At 35.1% G+C, this 22,463-nt stretch overlaps 1 protein-coding gene across 2 annotated transcripts in view; it reads left to right on the top strand.

Annotated features, from left to right (window-relative positions):
• Window positions 1–1,610: 1,610 nt before the first annotated feature.
• Window positions 1,611–22,463, top strand: part of trpc1 (transient receptor potential cation channel, subfamily C, member 1) — a 32,597-nt gene continuing 11,744 nt past the window's right edge. For both annotated transcript variants that reach the window (XR_015524568.1, NM_001198661.2), the window contains 9 exon segments: window positions 1,611–2,077; window positions 5,098–5,252; window positions 5,368–5,469; window positions 6,984–7,186; window positions 9,443–9,574; window positions 10,486–10,681; window positions 12,072–12,402; window positions 17,881–18,020; window positions 18,645–18,797. Coding sequence is in view for 1 of the 2 variants with exons in the window: in NM_001198661.2 (NP_001185590.1) it covers window positions 1,912–2,077; window positions 5,098–5,252; window positions 5,368–5,469; window positions 6,984–7,186; window positions 9,443–9,574; window positions 10,486–10,681; window positions 12,072–12,402; window positions 17,881–18,020; window positions 18,645–18,797 (1,578 nt within the window). In the remaining variant the exon portion in view is untranslated.

A 22,463-nucleotide genomic window follows, 5' to 3' on the forward strand; every position in this document is an offset into this window, starting at 1 on the left:
GAGTTAATAAATAATAATTAAAAACATAAAGTTAAAAAAAAAAAAACAACAACAAAACACCAAACATGTTTAACTCAACCATTGGGTTAAATAAACAACTCAACATTTTTTAGAGTATGTTAATCTACCTCAGTGCTGATCAAAACTAATAAATTGTTTAGAAAATTACAGGATTTTTACTCTTTACTTAGGTTTACAAGTGATGTCACTGATTTGGTGAACAAAAAGAATAACACAAAATTTCAATATAAAAAGTAATTGTGGGTTGGATTTGTTTTTCCCTTTAAATGTACTGTTGTTGGCTGCTTTTGCCCTATTGACTTAAATTATAACCACATTTGATGGTGCATAAATACACAGTCTTTGTTTTTGTTTACTTCATGTAGTTCTGAATGCTTTGATGCATGTTTTGATTTTCTCAGACACATTAAGGAAAATGCGTAAAGGACACTCTCACAGACACACACTTTAATTTGCTGTTATACTCCATATAAAATCCAGAAACTAAGCTTTTTCTTGTTGTTGTTGTTTTTGCACAGGCATATCTATTTGGTTAATAGCGCCAATTGATGTTTAACAGTAAAAATGACAATTTTTACCTATTTCTAACAGGGAAAAACACCAACAATCAAAAATGCATGATAATATGGTGTCCTGGATTTGTAATCAAAAAATGTGGTAAAAATGGATGTCAATGGGGCAAAAGCATCCATCAACAGTAAATTAGGGAGAGAAAAAAAAATTATCAAAAGCAATGCATCGAAGGCAATGTTGTTTCACATGTCCAAGACTTTGATATAAGGTAAAAAAAAATCCAAAAAACTTTTTATATTAAAACTACGCCATTTTTGTGTGTTTTTTCACCAAATCAGTGACATCATTTATGAATTTGGCAATTAAAGAGTTAAAATCCTGGAATTTTCCAAACATTTTAGTAGTTTTAATCAGGACTGAGGTTGATTAAACAATTAACAGAAAAAATTTAAAAACAATATTTATCTGATGCATTTTTACAGCAGTTTATTTCAGTGGATGTTTTCAACTCCGAACATAACAAAAGGGTAGTAAATGTGTGTGTATTGTTGAGTTTTAAAAAAATCAAAGCATTTTCTCAAACTATGAGACAAAATAAGATTTGTTTCCAAAAATCATTCTACAAGCTGAAATATACAGAAAGTTGTGGGCAAATTAAAACACAAAATCACCCCTGAGTGCATGAAAACATCCCCTAGTACATAAGGGTTAATATCTCTTTACTGAAACATTGAACATAAAGTGGTTCTTTCATTACAAACAAATAAAACTCCTTTTTGAAACCTGTCTTTGTAAGTGAGTTAGTAAGATACATTTATATGATGCCTTTGTATAAGAATTATAACGAGTGTATTGGACATTTTTGCATGTTTTTCTAAATTAAATGATCAAATTAAACGTAATCAATTTGGCAACTAAAATAGTATTTTACACTAAAATGCAGGAAAGCACGGTATGCTGATAAATATACATAAGACGTAATTCAGTTAAGCTTTGCCAGTATCAAGAGCATCTTGCCGACATCTATCTCTTATGTAACTGATGCTCCAGCAGCGGAGCAGCGCGCATGCGCACTTACAGCATCATCAGCACCAGCGCAACAGACCATCTTGATGCTCCAGCTTCATGTCTCTACTATCATTCCGGGCAGAATTTGCACGAAAAGCCTTGATATTAACGTTATTAACGTTAATAAGAGTTTGTTTCACCGTATAAGTCGATATTCGTATACTAAACAGCAGTCAATCTCGGTATAGTGAGGGCCTCGTCAGAACGCGGAACATCGTTTACATCTGGATTGATCAGAGCTGTTGTTGTTTTTTTTCGGTGATTTCGGTGGTTTCATGTGTATAAAGGTGTAAGGCTCTGCTCAGTGGGATGCACATCAGTGCTTTGCCGTATTCTCTCTCCGTTATAATGGCTGCTCTATATCAGGGCACGGACTCGTCCTCTCCGGATAAATATCTGGCGTTAAAAGACGTCAGAGAGGTGAAGGAGGAGACCACTCTGGACGAGAAGCTCTTTCTGCTGGCCTGCGAGAAGGGTGAGTTCATTTATCGTCTTCAAGAGTGTGTAAAATATACTCCAAGAGTGTGTTTATATTGTATACATATATTAAAAACAATTATGATAACAGTTGGCTATATTACTTCACGACTGCTTTTACGTATGGATATTTAGACTAAATGAAATACTTATGAATTTATCATCTTGTTATTATGCTTCTCTATTAAACATTTGGATCACAGTGCTAATAAATGTTTAAAAAATATTAATTACTTGCATTTAAAAAAAATACCACAATATTTGACAACTATTTGATCATTTTTACAATGTCATTTTTTAAATCGGTGACACTTTTATTAAAGATTAATTAGTTAATGTATTTTAGTAACATTCACTAAGAATGAACAATCATGCGGCATTTAATATATTAATCAATGTTCATTACTAATGCATTATTTATTTAACAATTATTTATTTGTTAACATTAGTTAATGCACTGTGAGTTAACAGGAACTAACAAATGATTTTATTTTTATTAACAAGATTAAAAAAAACTCTAATGTTCATTGTTTATATTACAACAAATGGAACCTTTTCGTAACATGTTAACTAATCAGTTGGTCATTTATATGTTATAAGTATATCTGTTATACTGAATTATGATTGAATATTACTTCACCCTTATTTTGACAATGTTTTCAGAAAAGTAATTGCATTAGAAACTTTACTCGCATTTTATATGTATTTTTTGTGAAAAATGGCAAACCATTTCAGTAAATTTATTTTAATGCAAATGATAAAATGTAACGTCTTTCCTTCGATTCTTATATTTGCATGCAAACTCATTTATTGCCTATAGTATTTTCTCGTATGCATTTTACATATATATTTAGAGACTAGATAGACAAAACCTTTAGTTGTAATCTTTCAAATGTAAAATAAACTTGTTGGTTATAGATTTAATATATTGACCCTGGATCACAAAACTTAAGCCTTAAGTTGCACAGGCATATTTTTGGCAGTAGTTAAAAATGAATTGTATAGGTCAAAATTATTTATTTTTTTCTTTTATGCCAGAAATCGTTAGAATATTAAGTAAAAATCATGTTGCATGAACGTACACTCACCGGCCACTTTATTAGGTACACCTTACTAGTACCGGGTTGGACCCATTTTTGCCTTCAGAGCTGCTTTAATCCTTCATGGCATAGATTCAACAAACTACTGGAAATATTCCTCAGAGATTTTGCTCCATATTGACATGATAGCATCACGCAACTGCTGCAGATTTGTCGTCTGCACATCCATGATGCGAATCTCCCGTTCCACCGCATCCCAAAAGTGCTCTATTGGATTGAGATATGGTGTCTGTGGAGGCCATTTGAGTACAGTAAACTCGTTGTCATGTTCAAGAAACCAGTCTGAGAGGATTGAGCTTCATGACATGGCGCGTTATCCTGCTGGAAGTAGCCATTAGAAGATGGGTACACTGTGGTCATAAAGGGATGGACATGGTCAACAACAATTGGTATTAATTGGCCCAAAGTGTGCAAAGAAAATATCCCCCACACCATTACACCACAACAAGCAGCCTGAACCGTTTATAGAAAGCAGGATGGATCCATACTTTCATATAGTTGATGCCAAATTCTGACCCTACCATCCAAATGTTGCAGCAGGAATCGAAACTCATCAGACCAGGCAACGTTTTTCCAATCTCCTATTGTCCAATTTTGGTGAGCCTGTGTGAATTGTAGCCTCAGTTTTCTGTTCTTAGCTGATAGGAGTGGCACTCGCTGTGGTCTTCTGCTGCTGTAGCCCACCCAAGGTTCAACGTGATGTGTGTTCAGAGATGTTCTTCTGCAGACCTCTGTTGTAACGAGTGGTTGAGTAACTGTTGCCTTTCTAACTGTTGACTTTCTATGTCCATTCTCCTCTGACCTCTGGCATCAACAAGGCATTTGCGCCCACAGAACTGCCGCTCACTGGATATTTTCTCTTTTTCAGAACATTCTCTGTAAACCCTAGAGATGGTTGTGCATAAAAATCCCAGTAGATCAGCAGTTTCTAAAATTCTCAGACCAGCCAGTCTGGCTCCAACAACCATGCCACATTCGAAGTCACTTAAATCCCCTTTCTTCCCCATTTTGATGCTCGGTTTGAACTGCAGCAGATCGTCTTGACCATGTCAATATACATTGCCCATATACATTGAAATGTTATCATGTGATTGGCTTATTAGAATTTTGCGCTAACGAGCAGTTGGACAGGTGTACCTAATAAAGTGGCCGGTGAGTATATACATGTACATTTTCTACTGTAAATATATATTAAGTTCAAAACTAATTCTTGGATTAGTAATACACATTTCTTAGAACTAAATTTGGACAACTTTAAAAGCTACTTGCTAGATGTTTCCTCAGATTTTTATATAGTTGTTTTTGGCTGAATATTGTCCAATCATAACAAATAGTGAATCAATGAAAAGCTGATTTTAAAAATTGGCACTTGTGACTCGTTTTGTGGTCCAGGGTCACATATGTATTACCTGAAAACATTTTATCGAATTCAAAAATGACTATTAGGACTCAAAGTGTTAAAATATAAACGTATGAAATAACCTTATGAAGACATCGCAGTGAAATTGCAGAAATTAATATGTAGTAGAATTGTTGACTAATAAATTCACATTTATTTATACAATGCTACTAAATTAGTGATTTGTTTTCGAGATGGTGCAGGTTTTTGAAAGTTTGACAGGTTGCTCAGAGCTCCTCAGCAGCGGTTCTTCCATTTAGTGTTTGGTTAAGCAGCAGCGCATGGTTTATTTCCAAGCATTCCAGAAACAGCTTGGAAAACTAATGAATTTGGTCTGGTTACACTGTGCAGACGAGAGTCAGTTGCTACTCTTTTACCATATAAAGAAATCCTAAAACGGCTTAGGGAAAGATATCTCTCCTTTAAGGGCCACGTTGTTTTCCCATCACAAACCACTGTCCTCCCTTGCTGATAACGATGGCATTGTTTTAATATATTATAACCTAACTGCATTTGAAGGGGACTACTACATGGTGAAGAAGCTTTTGGAGGAGAAACGACATGGCGAGTTGAACATTAACTGTGTAGATGTGCTCGGGAGAGACGCTGTCACCATTTCAATCGAGAATGAGAATCTAGACATATTGCAGCTGCTCTTGGATCATGGCTGCCAGGTAAAAGCACACTCATGTCCTAAGATCTTACATAACGTATTAGATAAAACCTATTTGTTCATTTGTGATGGATGCGTGTGTGTGCGCATGTGTGTGTGTGTGCATATACATGCAGGCCACAGATGCATTATTAGTGGCTATTGATTCAGAAGTGGTAGGAGCAGTTGACATCCTGCTAAACCATCGGCCCAGGCGTTCTTCCAAGCCTTCTATCGCGGTTAGTATCTTATGCAATCATATTTTCTTTTAATATATATGTATTTATTTTTCCTTTTAAAATATACAGTTGAAGTCTGAATTATTAGCCCTTCTGTATATTTTTCCTCCATTTTCCGTTCAACGGAAAGAAGATTTTTCAACACATTTCTAAACATGATAGTTTTGATAACTCATTACTAGTAACTGATTTATTTTATCTTTGCCATGATGACAGTAAATAATATTTAACTACATGTTTTCAAGACACTATAATATTCAGCCTAAAGTGCAATGTAAAGGCTTGACTAGGTTAATTAGGGTAATAAGGCAAATCTTTGTATAATGATGGTTTGTTCTGTAGACAATCAAATATATATATATATATATATATATATATATATATATATATATATATATATATATATATATATATATATATATATATATATATATATATATATATATATTGCTTAAGGGGGCTAATAATATTGATCTTACAATGTCTTTTAAAAATATAAAATAGTTTTTACTCTAGCCAAAATAAAACAAGTAAGACTTTCTTTTGAAGGAAAAAATGTTATAGCAAATATTGTGAAAAAAATCCTTGCTCTGTTAAACATCGTTTGGGAAATAGTTCACAGGAAAATTCACGGGAGGGCTAATAATTTTGACTTTAACTGTGTATATGGCTCTGTAACAGTGTTGAGTATCAAAACATATGATATACTATAAAAGAGTATCTGGATAAAATTACACATCGTTAAATAATCAAACCAGTGAGTGTTTACTTTTGTTTTTAGAAGAGGTAAGAACTTGATTGTTGATAAAAAAAAAAATGAAGATAAATATTGCACTTTTGTAGAAGAAAATATTCTAAACGTTATAAACTAACCATTCAGAAACCGAACATAAAAGTCTCAACTCATACTCATTGTGAAAATGTACCCCTGTATACATTTCCGGAGAGCGCGAATTATGTATCCAGAGCTAACTATGGCTGCATTTCATCTTTGAAGCAAATGCTGTGGGGCGGTATGATGCCGCCAACGGCTTCTGGTTCTTTTCACGCTACCAGCTGATCACTTACCTTCATGTGGACAGCTTTTCCGCGGTTACTAGTTTGTCCAGTGGCTCGGTCAATCGGTGCTTTTAAAAATGCTATCAGTTGGGTCTAGGGAATGGGGTGGTCACTCAATCGACAGCAGCCTCTGGTGGCCTGTGAAGACAGCAGGCGCGAATTACACTCAAAAGAGAAATTTGAGATCTAAAAAAAGTGTACACAGCAGCCTCTGGTAGACTCACGAGAACAAAAACTGCAAAAAAGCATACCTCCTGGGACGTATTTTCGCGCTGTTCAAAAATATATACAGGGGTAAGTATCCACAATGAACCTGGGTTGAAAAATCTTAAACTACTTTTCATGACTCTTTTAAAAACCTTTAAATATTAGTATTTTAAATTAATATATCGTTAAATGCTGAATGTTTCAAATATTATCTTCAATTCTGTTCCACGGTTTTTATTTTTTTTCAGAAACTGATACAGAAGATTCAGAACCCGGAGTATTCCACCACCATGGATGTTGCTCCAGTCATTCTTGCTGCCCACAGGAACAATTACGAGATTTTGACCATGCTATTAAAGCAAGACATCTCTCTGCCACGACCCCACGCTGTAGGGTGTGAGTGTACCCTCTGCAATGCCAAGAACAAGAAGGACAGTCTTCGTCATTCAAGGCAAACATCTTTATTTAGTCAAAAACCATGAATGTTGTATTTAAAGGGATAATTCATCAACTGATTGACATTTTCTCATAATTTACTCACTCTCAAGTGGTTACAAACCTTTAAAAGTTAAAATTTTCTGCTATAAATTTGTAATATTTTGAAAACAATATGCAAAAGACTATCATAGAAGGAGAACAAATGGATCTGTATTATATTTATTCATTAGGATTAACCCCTTGAGATGTACCATCTCATTTTGAAGGGGGTCCCTCAGTTAATCGGAATAACATAATTATAACACGAGAAGACAAAAACAAAACATAAATTACATAACACCCATAAAACAACAACAAGCATCAAAACAAACATTAACAAAAGGGGAAGTAGCATACATACATTCATACATACATAGTTTGCGTCCGAAATTACCTACTACTCAATAGGTACTGCATTTGAATTTAAACGTACTACTTGGCCATTAGAAAAGTTCGTTCTATACAGTATGAATGTGAGTAGTATGAATGGAACTTGGACATACTACATCTGCCATTTTGTCATCATCACGTGTACCCACCTCAGTTGCGTCGCTTCACTCCCATTCATGAATTCTCTCGTGGTGCATCATGGGATAGTGTAGCATCCATCTGATGCGCACTTCAGAATCTCGCAGGAAGTAGTAGGTCATCTGGGTACTTCTCACATACTGATTTCTATGAATTCGGAGATACTACTAGGCTCGCATTCTGTTTATAGCGTACTATGTAGTATGGAAGTAAGCAATTTTGGATGCACATATAGTAAAAAAAAAATTACAGATCAGTGAATCAAATCACCATATAAACAACAACATCCTCGGGAAAAACAAGTACAATCCAAAGTAAGATATGACAGCAAAGTTTGCTTAAAAACCTTAAATGATGCAATGGATTGAATGTTTTCCAAGGTTAATTATTCCAGTCTATTGAACCCTTAAACATAAAAGCTCTTTTACCAATAGGTTTTTAAAACGTGGACCAAAAAACTTGATTATTTAATAACAAAAAATACAAAATATTATTGTAAATAATAAGGATACTTAAAATCAATACATTTAAATATAAATTGAAGCCAGTGAATATGTTGTCTCGATTTTAATGGTCTGGTTTCCAATTTTCTATTGTGTAAATTTTAAACTTTACCTTTTATTCTAAAAAGCCCAGATATGATTACTGTCTAAAATATAATATTACTGTAAAGTATAATATGTACTTTAATGGAGTGCAATGAAAATTAAATAATTTTAAATAATCACATTTCTAAAAAAAAAAAAAAAACAACTCCAGATTTTATTAACAGTTGAAAAGTACTCATTTTTGGAGATCACTGGATTCTATTAAAGTGCCAAGCCAACTGAATTGTACTGATACTTTTCAATTACAATTTAAATGTTTTTTTTTATTTTGTTTGTTTAGTTTTTTACCTTTAAAATATATTAATTCTACTTTTAATTGAATGAAATGTTCATTCAGTATTTGTTTTTTCACTTGAGTAACATTTTTAACTCTCAAGTAACCTCAAGTCCTTTTTTATGCAAAAGCAGTACACTGAAAAAAATAATTCATTGGATTTTACACAATTTTGATAAGCTGTTTTGATAAGATAAGTTGTTGCAAACAACTTATAGGGGTTGAATTTAAACAAACAAACAAAATTTAGTATTGTTCAACCTCATTTGTTTAAATTCAACCCATATAAATGGTTTGCAAGCGCTTACCTTAAAATGAGCAAATCCAATGAATAATTTTTTTATCAAGTTTAAGTTCAATTTATTTATATAGCACATTTCCAACTGCCACAAGACTGCTCAAAGTGCTTTACAGAGAAAAAATAAACTAACGATAAGGGTATAAAACAGTAACAGCAATAGGCACATAATAAGAAAGAACATAGAAAGTGTAACAATAAGAAGAGCCAAAAAAAATGAATGGAGTGTAAATAACAATCAGTTGGGATAAATATTGAGCGCACAGACCATGTAGGACTTTAAACACAAAGAGAAGGATTTTAAATTTGATTCTTTGTGTCACCGGTAACCAATGGATTATCAGTGTGTTAACAAATACTAGAATACACTTAAAAGCCTTATTTAAAGAAAGACCAAGGTTACATTTTTTTAAAGATTCAATGACTGTATTCAGAAATCACTAACACATTTGAAGAATATTTATGTAGAGTAAAAATTCCACTGCATTATTTTGAGCCCTATCCCATTTGTACCCCTTGCAGGTTCCGTCTAGATATCTACCGATGTCTCGCCAGCCCGTCCTTGATCATGCTGACAGAAGAAGACCCCATTCTGAGGGCGTTTGAGCTCAGCGCTGATCTGAAAGAGCTGAGCCTGGTGGAAGTGGAGTTTCGGTAATGGAAGAGTGATTAGAGAAAGCGGTCTCATGGGGATCGCCGCTGAATGGAGAAAGCTAAACAGTAGCAAATACTCTCTTTGTGTCGGCATTGAGCATTTTACAGATGCACATATTTGAATGGCAGTTTATTTTACTGAGACAAAGGTGTTGTGTTGTCAAGAACCAGAGAAGGTTCAGAAACAAAAGCTGAATGGAGTGTCATTTGCTGCTGTTTGGATATAGTAGGCAATAAACAATAATTTATGGTCATAATTTATATTGAGGTACACTTCATGCTATCAACAAATAATTAACTAAGACTTTTAGCCCAAACTACTAATTTGCTTCTTCTTAATAGTTAAGAGTTCATACTTTGTAAGTACTAATAAACAACCAATATCTTATTTATTTATGCAGGTAACAATCCAGTTGTTAATAATGGAATTGGTACTTCAGTGTTAGTTGGCAGGGGGGGATGAGAGTAACAAAGCGATTTTCTCAAAGCCCTGAAAACATTTGATTTCCAGGCTATAACAGCACATTCAGCATGCAACCCTTCATGAAGCTGCCAAATATCACCTGATTCCAGGACTGTGTCCCATGGTTAGCTAAAAAATTTCAGCTTTTATGTGCAAAAAGTAAATTAGTGTTGTGCTTATTTTTTCCTTATTACAAGTTGTGTTTCTCTTTTCATGGTCACATTAATGATCAATCTACAGGTAATTTAAAGAGTTTACACTAAGATATTGCTTGATATCGCTTCAACATAAAGAACTCTTTTTTTTTTTCATCGCAAAAAAGTGTATGACCTATTTCCATTATAAAGAACCTAATCACAGGAAAGGCCAATAAGGAGCATTGTTTAACAGTGTAAATAAGAAGCATTCTCCTTCTACAGCTCATTCTGGTCTTTTCATCGAACTACAGGAACGATTATGAAGAACTTGCCAAGCAGTGCAAGATGTTTGCCAAGGACCTGCTGGCTCAGGCCCGCAACTCTCGTGAGCTGGAAGTCATACTGAACCACACATCCAGCGAGGACCACGTAGACAAGAGAGGCCTTCTGGAGGAACGCATGAACCTCAGCCGCCTCAAACTGGCCATCAAATACAACCAAAAGGAGGTGATTTCGAGGAGGATTTCGAACACACACTGCACTCAGTAAAATGTTTTGCTGCTTGATTAAACCACTTATTTAAAATCAGCTGAATTAACACCATTCTTGTTTTTGTTTTTTGTTTTTTTGAGGGGACAACTTAATTTTTTTATGTTCAATCCACTTAAATTTGTAAAAACAATTAAGGTAATTAATCAGTTTGGGCTGGGACAACATGAAATATTTGTGTGGAACCCAGCATCTTTTACAGTGTGTGCCTGTGTTATAGGCATGGGATGATAACTGTTTTCAAGGTCAATTTTCTGTTATGCCATCTTTAAGGGATATGCAAGGTATTTTTTAACATTTTATAACAGTATCTCCAGCTAAAAAAAATATCTAACAATGCCATTAATATCCATGTTAATTCTGGAACAACATTCCAATCAGTCAATCAGAATTAAAGAATACGTTTAATGTTTATATGTTAAGTTTAGGCTTACAGTTAGGTATACTGTATGTACATCTAAATGATTGTTTTCCAACTATTATTCCCCTCTGATTTTGGGAATAATTTACGATTGGGTTTAGGGGTAGGGAATAGGTACATTTTCAAGGCTCAACATAGGTGTTAATCCAGGATCTCATTGTACTTCTCAACATCATGACGTGCGTTTATCATATAGCAGTAAATCTACTTTACTACCATACAATTTATAAAAGATAACGTCAGGTAGTGACTTTATATTAAAAGGGATAGTTTATAGCAATAGAGTATATGCAGAAGGACTTTTCATTTTCAGTAACCCAGTTCAACCCATTACAAAATCACTACATTTATTGATAACATGATTTTCACTGCCTGATAGATATACAGTACAAAGTGGGTCTAAGAATGTACAAAAAGCATTGCATTATATTACATTGTTCTTCACTATGTATTTAAAATTTGATAATGTATTTTACTGCAGTATTTTCCATGGAGTTTCAGCCTTCGCCTGCTGTTCCTGACGGTGCTTGTGTATACACAGTCTTTCATCTCGTTTTACACTTGAACAACTTAATGAACGCTAAAGTCTATTTAACGAACATTGATGCTGTTTAAGAAACCTTCTGAAATTGAAAATAGTCACATAAAGCTTTCACTGGAAGTTTATCAAAAGAGGAAAAACCCTAGCTGTGCATAAACGCTGTTGTGTAGCAAGTGCGTGTCAGAAGTTTAAATCTCTGCTCATCTCCAGTGAAAATCAATTGGATATGAATGCCGAAAAACGTCTTGATAAGCACTGCCAATAAGCTCTGATTATAAGCATGACTGAATATTGTCCTGGTGGCCACAAGCGACTTTCTTTTGTAAGAAAACACCCGATACATTTCTTTTTTGGTAATATGTTTTGTCATCTTCCCTCCTCCACAGTTTGTCGCCCAATCCAACTGTCAGCAGTTTCTGAATACGGTGTGGTTTGGCGAGATGGCGAGCTACCGCCGCAAACACACCTGCTTAAAGATTGTGTCTGTTTTGAGCGTGGCGCTGCTGTGGCCCTTGCTGTCCATCTGTTACCTGCTGGGTCCCCGTTCTCGCGTCGGCCAGGTCATCCACACTCCTTTCATTAAGTTTATCATCCACAGTGCTTCTTACTTCACCTTCCTGCTGCTTCTGAACCTGTACTCGCTCATTTACAACGACAAGAAGAACATGGCTCCTGCGCTGCAATTCATAGACTACCTTCTCATTCTCTGGATCATAGGTGAGCATTGCCAGCATGTTTATCCACTCTTTGTAATATAGCAGCTATTTGCTTAAATAATTTAAGTTCATTTTTTCCTCATTATTATACACATAGCACCCCACATAACCAGAAAAACACAGAGTTGTTGACATTTTTGATTTATTAAAAAAGAGAAACTGAAATATGACACGGTCCTAAGTATTCTTAGGACCAATTGAGAATCATGAAGTCTATAGAGCTGCCTGAAAATCTCAGAGACAGAATTGTGGCAAGGGCTGTGGCAAACTTTTACCAAAGTGCTCAGGACCTCAGACTGGGACAAGACAATGACCCTAAGCACACAGCTAAAATAATGAAGGAGTGGCTTCACAATAACTGTGACTGTTCTTGAATGGCCCAGCCAAAGCCCTGAAGTAAACCCAATTGAGCATCTCAGGAGAGACCTAAAAAATGCAATCCACCCCGTTTACCATCCAACCTGACAAAACTAGAGAGGATCTGCATAGAGGAATGGATAGGAACCCTTATCTTCCCAAATAGACTGATGGCTGTATTAGATCCCTCTACTAAACACTGAGCAAAGGGTCTGAATATTTAGGACCATGTGATATTTCAGTTTTTCAGCAAAAATGTCAACATTTCAGTGTTTCTCTGTCAATATGGGGTGCTGTGTGTACATTAATGAGGAAAAAAAAAAAAAAAATATATATATATATATATATATATATATATATATATATATATATATATATATATATATATATATATATATATTGCAGATTAATACTAAATAATATATTTAAAAGCTTGCTTTGGGTATGTGTGGCATCATTTCGGCTGGTGTGCTTGGCATTTTTTATACAGCCTTAATTTTAGCCTTGATTGTGGCTAGTGGGCTGAAGGTAAATACAGTTGCCGTGGAGAGTTTCGTAATTTATTTAATAATATTTAAATATGACTAGGACACATTGCTTTATATTAATTAATACAGTATTTTTTTACATTTTACAATGAACTTATTACAGTAAAAATCTCATTTATAACAGAATTACTCTAGTTTTTGCCTTGATTTGCTTCTGCATAAAAAAATCTGATTCATTTACAACATTTAATTGAAACATTTAATTTTAGTTGGCTTTTTTATAGCTAAACTAACAAAACTAACAAAATAAAAACTATAAAACTAACAAAAAAGCTCATATCAAATTAGAAATGATGATTTCTGTGTTAAAGGCGTGCGTCTCAATCCTCTCCATCATTCTCACTCTCCTCTCAGATGGGATGGTGGGCTAAATCAAACGTTCCAATGGGCCAACTTTGGCCCGCGGGCCCTACTTCTGACATAGGCCTGACATTGAGTTCTGATCTTAACCTGATTTTCATTTCCAAACAAAATGCAATGTCCCCATAAGATTGGGGTACAACGTCAAGCTGACGTCATGTTGACATCCTGTGTCTGCTGGGTGTTTAAGGCCATTACGGTCAATACATCTGTCATTTTCTCATCAGTCACATGCATCTAAACAGTCTCAGGGTCAATGCGTGTAAAGATTTTGGACATCTTCTTGGGCATCTCTGCTTTAAGCAGTAAAGAAACTTAAGATAATACAGAAAACTGTCTGAAACTAGTTTGTAATCAATATCTTATATAATCCATTAGAATGTAAATGGATAAATTTATGTTTCTCTCAATTATTCATGAGATTATAAAACACTTAATGAAATTGTTTTTGAGCATGGCGTTTGCATTATAACGCATTACTAATGCAGGTACCATTAAAAGATGTTAGCAATTCTCTTTCTCCTATGCTTTTATCACACAAGCAGAAACAAAACAAGAGCTGTTTTTTTTATTTTTTTTTTATTATAACAAATCATAAATTGGCATCAAATCATCCTGAAGGCCATGCGGCTCTCCACACTTTAATGATGTAATAAAGCTGGATAGCTGCATGTCAATGAAACATATGCTGTGAATCAGATTGATCACAATTGTAATTTGTACATTTTATTATCTCATATTTAGATTTTATAGTTTAATAATAATTTTATATTGGGGGGTTTTATGCTGTATGCGATTCTGCTTTCTTGAAAGACAACATAGAATAAGAAAAACTAAGAAAAAAGCCTGATGGTCTGAATTTATTCCTTGCTGTTTATTAAATCTAACATAATGAATATGTTTAGTTTGATTTACATTTCTGTTCAGAAGATTGGAGTTTGTATGAGTCTAGCTTGTAAAACCAAGGCTACATACATTTGACTGATCACAGTGTTACAAAAGAAACCATGTAAAATGTTATTGTACATTAAAAAATGTATTTGAATATGTAGTTTTTACTGAAATGAACACTTTAACTGCCAGAGTAAAAACCTTCAGAGGGTAAAACCTGATTATTACACATCATTATTAAAAACTATTATGTCACTTATGTTTTTAGAAAGTAATATCTGTAATTTAGCTCTAGGAAATAAATGAATTTAATCCATTTTGGAATAAAGCTGTAACAAAACAAATCTGGAAAAAGTGAAGCGCTATGAATACTTTCAGGATGCACTGTTTGAGTTGATGTAAAAAAACCTAACAACCTGCAAACTTGTCTATATTGTCTAAATGCGAATTTTTTCACTGTTTTGGAGCACTTACGCTTATAGATATCCGTAAAGATAACCTACTAACATCTAAAAAACTTTATTTTAATGTCCTGGGGCCTTTAATACATTTTCATATCTTTAAATCCGTGTTGATTAAATGTGCAGTAGGTGATCTGCTAAAATGCTAACCATTAGCATAATAGCTTTGGAAACACAGTCGCTCTCCTGCCATCCAAAGCAACTCCAATACTGATTTTGGATTTTAAAAAGTTTTGATTCAGCATTTGTTTTTTACCGCTGTGACTGTCTCGTGTGAACATGATCTGTCTACATGAACAGGGGTGCGCAGATGTACAAATCTACATTTGTTGACCAGTTTGGGCTACTTATCAGAATTATGGGAGATGTCGGCCTGATCAATATTTTATTGTATGAAGCATTTTGAGTCTTATGCTTTACCCAGAATATAAAAATACATGTAAATACATTTAGATAATTTACTTTAATCATAAAAATTGGAATGTGAAGGGACTTTCAACCAGCACAACTAAAAATGTTTCTGAAGACAGTCACCTACTGTACCTTTAAGTTATTGTCAGCTCTTATTCGCAAATTCTGTACTGCACATGCAGTGAAAACCTTTGTTTAAAACTACATCTCTAAAGTCAAATGAACCCAACAGCCTTTGACCTAAAAGCATGCAGTGCATCAATCCGCAGAATCTTTAATATGACTGATAAATGACACACCATGTTTCTTTGATGCGGAAGTGAGAAACACAGCTAGCGCTTATCATCTCTCAGCATCACATTAGTAATACCACCGGGTAATTGGTTGCTAATGGCACTTGTTTTATTTCTATTAAGACTTAACCATCATGAATAATGTAAAAGAGCCATTTTGAAATGCTGTTGAATGTAAGATTTGTTTGGGATTATTGTGGACTCTGACTAAAGAGTAGGATACGACTGCAGGAAGACCACTAGAGGGAGACAGAGGTGCATGTTTACTAATGGAAAAACGCTCATATGCTTGCCACCAATCAATTCCATGATTTTCTTCAAAATCTGAAGGCAGTGGTCGTCTTTAGGGGTTATAAATGTATAAATCTTTGTTCTGGAGAAAGTCTCATTTGTTTTATTTCTGCTAGAATAAAGCAGTTGTAATTTTCCATACTAAATACTAAACTATTTTAAGGTCAATACTATTAACCCGCTTAAGCAATACTTTTGTCTACAAAACAAACTATTATATTTAGAAATGTGTTGAAAGAAATCTTTCCAATAAACAGAAATTAGGTAAATATACAGGTATTATTGCGTACTGTTTTCTAATGTACTACAAAATATTATATGTCACATAATTAAAATTTACATAGTATTTAAAGACATATAATATATCATTATTATCACTCAATGGAAAGTGGAAAGAGTACTGAAAAATCATAATCAAGTAAAAGTACCATTGCTTGCCTAAAAATGTAGTGCAAGTAGAGTAAAAGTATCTGGTTTAATTATTACTCAAAGTATGAGAAAAAATGGCCTTTCGGAAGTACTCAAGAGTAGTGAGTAGTGAGTATTACGCTGTGAAAAGCTGATGCTTTTACATGTAACTTGTGGATGTGTGTAAACGTAACATTCTGTAGTGCATCTAGTCACTACCCGGCACACGTCATAAGACATTCTTATTAGGTTATATTCCGGTTGTGATGTCAGGTGACCGTCTAATGACAATCATATTTTGATGTCCAATAACAACGTCAAATTACGTTGATATTTGGTTGACTTTAGGTTGTGTTAGAAAGTGACCAAAGTCCAATGTCGAGTCAAAATCTTAAACCAACATCTTATTAACGTCAAATACTAACATTTGTTCGTCAGGTATGGCAACTTCTGATAGACGTCATAGTGGTAACATCCACACAACATCAAGCTGTAACATCATTAAGCGTTGATATTTGGTTGATTTTAGGTTAGACGTTGGACATTGAGGTATGATATTGAGTTCTGATGTTAACCTGATTTTCATTTCCAAACAAAATGCAATGTGCCCACAAGACTGGGGTACAACGTCAATCTGACGTCATGTTGACATCCTGTGTCTGCTGTGTGTTTAAGGCTATTTCGGTCATCACACAGTAAACATCTGTCATTTTCTCATCAGTCACATGCATCTAAACAGCCTCAGGGTCAATGCGTGTAAACATTTTGGACATCTTCTTGGACACTTTTAATGCTTCTAAACAGTTTGCTTCATGTCTTGAGGTAGTTCATTATGATGCAATTTACCTTCTATGTGTGATTTAATTGGACTTGATTTTTCTAATCCCCAAAAACAAGAAAAAATAAAGTAGTGCCTGCAGGTTGAAGGAAAGTAGTGGAGTAAAAGTACCAATACCGCACTAAAAATGTACTCAATGGAAAGCAAAAGTAAAAATTTTTTTGAACCACTTAGTAAGTGACAATTTCTGAAACAAAAAACTACTCAATTACAGTAGTTCAAATATTTGTAATTTGTTGACAGGGGTCTGGCTGCAGACTCGGTGCAGTGCAATCTGAGCTGCATCCAATGCTTTTAAATGCGCTCACCAAACCCTACCCGTCACAGTGATGTCACTCACTCCATTGAGTGCATTGTGTCTGACATTGCATCGCTGAGTGATGCAATCTCAGCTTGCATCATAAAGGCTGCATCCAGATACTGATTTTGTTACTTTACACCACTGCTTATTTCTCTACACTTTGATTCAATAGTATTCATAGATCATAGTCATGAGTTTTAAGATGTGACAGAGAGAGTAACTCGAATCTGGGAGTGATTGAAATCTGTCAGGAATAAGGCCTTTCTGATTTGCTGCTTGGACGCTTCTTTTGCGCTGATGGCGAATTCCTCTCTCTGCAGGCATGGTGTGGTCGGATGTGAAGCGTCTCTGGTATGAGGGATTAGAGGATTTCCTGGAAGAGTCACGGAACCAGCTGAGCTTCGTCATGAACTCGCTTTATCTGGCCACTTTTGCCCTAAAAATAGTGGCTCACAACAAGGTACAGACTCTGCACAGAACATTTCCTTCTTTAACAAACCCTTTAGTGTCCTGGAGAATGGAAAGTAGTCATCTTGTTGTCTTCCTAAATGATTCATACACACACTATGTAGCAGTTATGGATGAAAGTACACAAATACGGCTCTTGAATAAAGATATCCAAATAAAGTCTTACTTCAGTGGAAGTATGAAGTCCTCTTCAAATGAGTCACAGTATAAAAGTACTTGATTTATTTAAGTAATGATACTCTATAAACAGCCCACTGATAACGTGAAATCACATTCACACACTGAACCCCATTCAGATCAGTTTGTAAAGTCAGTGAATCGTTTACTGCTGAATGGATCGTTTGAATCTGTGAGTTGTTAACTGGAGATTATTCACTCTGAACTGATCATTTGAATCAGTGAATCATTTATTGGAGACTCACTCTAAATGGATCATTTGAATCAGTGAATAATTTTAGCTTGATGCTGCGTTTACACCAGACGTGGAAGAAGTGTCAAGCCTGAGTGATTTACATGTTAAGTCAATGCAAAGACATCCAATGAAAGAAGAGTGTGGAATAACACAAGGACAAGTAAAATACATGTATCTCCTCTTTTTCTTTGCTTTCTGCTTCAGTATAGCAAAATTATCAAACCAGAGGAAAGGAAAGAATGGGACGCCTTCCATCCCACCCTGGTCGCCGAGGGTCTTTTTGCATTCGCCATAGTTCTGAGCTATCTACGCCTCTTCTTCATGTACACCACAAGCTCCATCTTGGGGCCTTTACAGGTAATCACGTCATCCTCCATCTTAGCCTTCTCTGCTAGAGCCTGTTGAGTGTTTAACCACTCTTTTTCTTTGCTTACATAATGCCCAACGGTCAGACCAATAACGCCAGAGTTCTCTCATTTTTCCTGTATTTCTCATCAAGTGTCTGTTTGTTTTCCTCTCGGTTGTTCTTCTTTGCCAGTTCTGTGTTACCGGATCTGTTTGTTCACCTCTGTGATGTGGTGAAATCTCACACTAGTTAAAGAGATCCAAACCTGAGATTGTTTCTTCTTTTGGACATGAAATAAGATATTCTGCAGATGGCTGGAAAGCTGTAACCATTGTTTTTCCTACTATGGATGTCAGCATTCTTCAAAAATATCTTCATTTGTGTTTAACAGTATAAAGAAACTCATAAAGGTTTGGGACCACTTTAATTTGAGGAAATAATGAATCAATTTTCATTTTTAGGTGAACTATCCCTTTAACCTCTCAAGGCCCAAGGTGTTTTTTTACATCCATTTTTTATTTTTCTTTGCTATTTAGGCTTATTGGAACCTAATTAGAATAAAAATCCAAGTATCATCTTTTAATATGATGTACTTTTAGAGAAAAATGATGTCCATATATGTGGTCTCGTGGTCCGAATTTACATAAAACACTTTTTTTCTTAATATTTTAATGCATATTTAACATCGAATTATTTTTGGAATTTGCTTTGACTATCAAAGAGTAAAAGCAACATTTGTTTCCCATTTTGGACAGTTAAAAATAGTGTTTGGGACTGTTTATATGCTGCAAAACAGTTGCAGGATGACACTGTATGTCTGTAACAAAATATAAAACATTCAAAGTATTTTAAATAGCCGGTTAAGAGCTAAAATGTGCCGTCCACGTATGTGGACACTCAGGCCCTATGAGGTTATATGGAATGGAAATTACCTCATCATTTAATTACCCAAGAGTTGAGTTTTACCATTTTTTGAATCCATGCAAATGATCTCTGGGTATGGAAGAACAACTTATAGCTTAGCTTAGCATAAATCATTGAATCAGATTAAACCATTAGCATCTTGATCAGAAAATTCAGAATGAGAATCTGTTTTCTAGCCATATTGACTTAGTAAGGCATCACGTGGTGCAGTAGGTAGCACGATCGCCTCACAGCAAGAAGTTCGCTTCAGCTTCAGCTGGGTCAGTTGGCATTTCAGTGTGGAGTTTGCATGTTCTCCCCATGTTTGCGTGAGTTTTCTCCGGGTGCTTCGGTCCCCATCCCCCTCTCCCCCCCACAGCCCAAAGACATGCGCAACAGGTAAATTGGGTTGGCTAAATTGGCCATAGTATATGTGTGTGAAAGAGTGTGTATGGGTGTTTCCCAGTGTTGGATTGATGCTGGAAGGGCATCTGCTGTGTAATACATATGCTGGATAAGTTGGCGGTTCATTCAGCTGTGGCAACCCCTAATTAATAAAGGGACTAAGCCGAAAAGAAAAGGAGTGAATGAATGAAAGAACTTAGAAAATATTTATTTCTGTTGGTCTTCGTACTATAGAAGAGTCTAACTTTAAACAAGAAAATTATTGATATTCTTTTTTATTATTTTTGAAGCAAAATGCTAATGGTCTAATCCAATTCAATGACATATGCTAAGCTAAGCTAAAAGTGGAGACCCAGAGATCGGCTGAATGGATTCGAAAATAGTAAAACTCAGCTGTCTAAATATAGCGGAGATATAAAATGGTGATATTTCTTGTTTTGAGAAATAATATGCCAAAATTAAGTGGGTTTTTTTCCTTAAAACAAGCCAAATAATCTAACTATGGGGTAAGCAACTTAATCATGTGTCAAAAAAGAAAAACAAGATTATTTTGCTTACCCCGTTGGCAGATTATTTGGCTCGTTTTAAGGAAAAACTCACTTAATTTTGGCACGTTGTTTCTTTAAAGCAAGTCGATATTTTTTGCTTGACTAGAAAAGGTTTCTTGATTTAATAATTTTTTGATATTTGAAACTGGAGTGCTCCTTTAAGTGGTGAAACTCACAAAGCAACATCAACCACCTGCCACATACAGGAATTTTTTCCGCATTTATTTGGAATTGTGCCTCCCAGCCACAGTGGTGGGCAGTCTGTAACATGTCTTGGATTTTGCCTTTGACTTTGATTCTATAACTTAGTTTATAACATATTCGTGTTGATCTAGGATTTAATTGTATCATGAAGAACCGCTGAAATATGCTGTCAAAGCACGAATCTGTTTGTTCAAAGCTCCCTGCCAGACTGAACCAGTGAACTTGCTGAGGTGGCATGTTTTTTCAAGCCTAGCTATATAGCATTTAGTCTTAGTATATCTGTTTTGGATCAATATTTAAGATATCTTAAATGGAGGTGACACAGTAGCTCAGTGGTTAGAACTCTCAGCAAGAAGGTCGCTGGTTCTAGTCCCGGCTGGGCCAGTTGGTGTTTCTATGTGGAGTTTGCATGTTCTCCCCGTGTGCTCTGGTTTCTCCCACAGTCCAAAGACATGCGCTATAGGTGAATTGAGTTAGCTAAATTGTCTCCAGGTTAAGTGGCTAACGACCCACCTCGTAAAAATGAGATGTTACAAAACACCAACATGGTGCGGCTAAATATCAATTCGATATAAGCGGCCCTGGGAGTAATTAAGTATATTATTTTAACAACTTATTGCAATAAAACCGTTTTAAAAACAATGGAGTTCAATGCCAGATACACTAGTCCTACTGAACCTGCCTTTGCCTTGATTTGCACCTTGATGTCTTCTGCGTAGTCCCCTATTCATTAAGTGACAGTCATTACATTTAAAAATCTGATAAACGTTTATTTTTACATTTCAAAGGGGAAACTTTGGCCCACGGGCCCTAGTTTGAGCATCTCTAGTTTAAAGCATAATGGTTCTGTAAGGCTGTGTAGCAGTGCTCTTGCTGCAGTAGTTTCAGGGAGGTTGCATAATACAACAATGCTCTTGAGGACTCCAGTATTTGGCATGAGTAACACCATGTCCGCCTCTCTGCTCTCCTGCACGTGCTCTTAGACTGACATCAGTGTCTGGCACTGCAGTGTGGAAAAGTCATTTTCTCCAGAAGTGCGGTCGGAATGATACATACACACACACACACACACACACACACATACTCGCTTATAATGGATTTACATTTGAACACATGCAATTTATACTGGTGAGAGACTGCGCTTTTTTTTTGTAACCTACAGTTAGTCAAAATTATTAGCCCTCCTGTTAAACTTTCATTCTTTTATATTTTCCTCCAAATTCTGTTTAACGCAGATAACACATTTCTAAATATTTTAATAACCATCTCTAATAACTGATTTTTGCCATGATGTCAGTTCATAATATTTTACTAGATATTTTGGAGATACTAGTGTTCAGCTTAAAGTGACATTTAAAGGCACAACTAGGTTAATTAGGCAAGTAATACTTAATTGGACAAGGTTAATAATTAGACAAGTCAATGTATAACAGTTGTTAGCTTTGTAGCCATACAAAATATATATATATATATATATTGCTAATAATATTGACCTTAAATATTATCTAACTATGGGGTAACTATGTTTTCAAATATGTTTTAAAATAAAACAACTATGTTTTACTATGCTAACTATGTTTTAAAATAAAACAACAACAAAACTGCTTTTATTCTAGC

Source organism: Danio rerio, chromosome 24, assembly GCF_052040795.2.
Source record: "Danio rerio strain M-AB ecotype USA chromosome 24, GRCz13ab, whole genome shotgun sequence".
Taxonomy (NCBI): domain Eukaryota; kingdom Metazoa; phylum Chordata; class Actinopteri; order Cypriniformes; family Danionidae; genus Danio; species Danio rerio.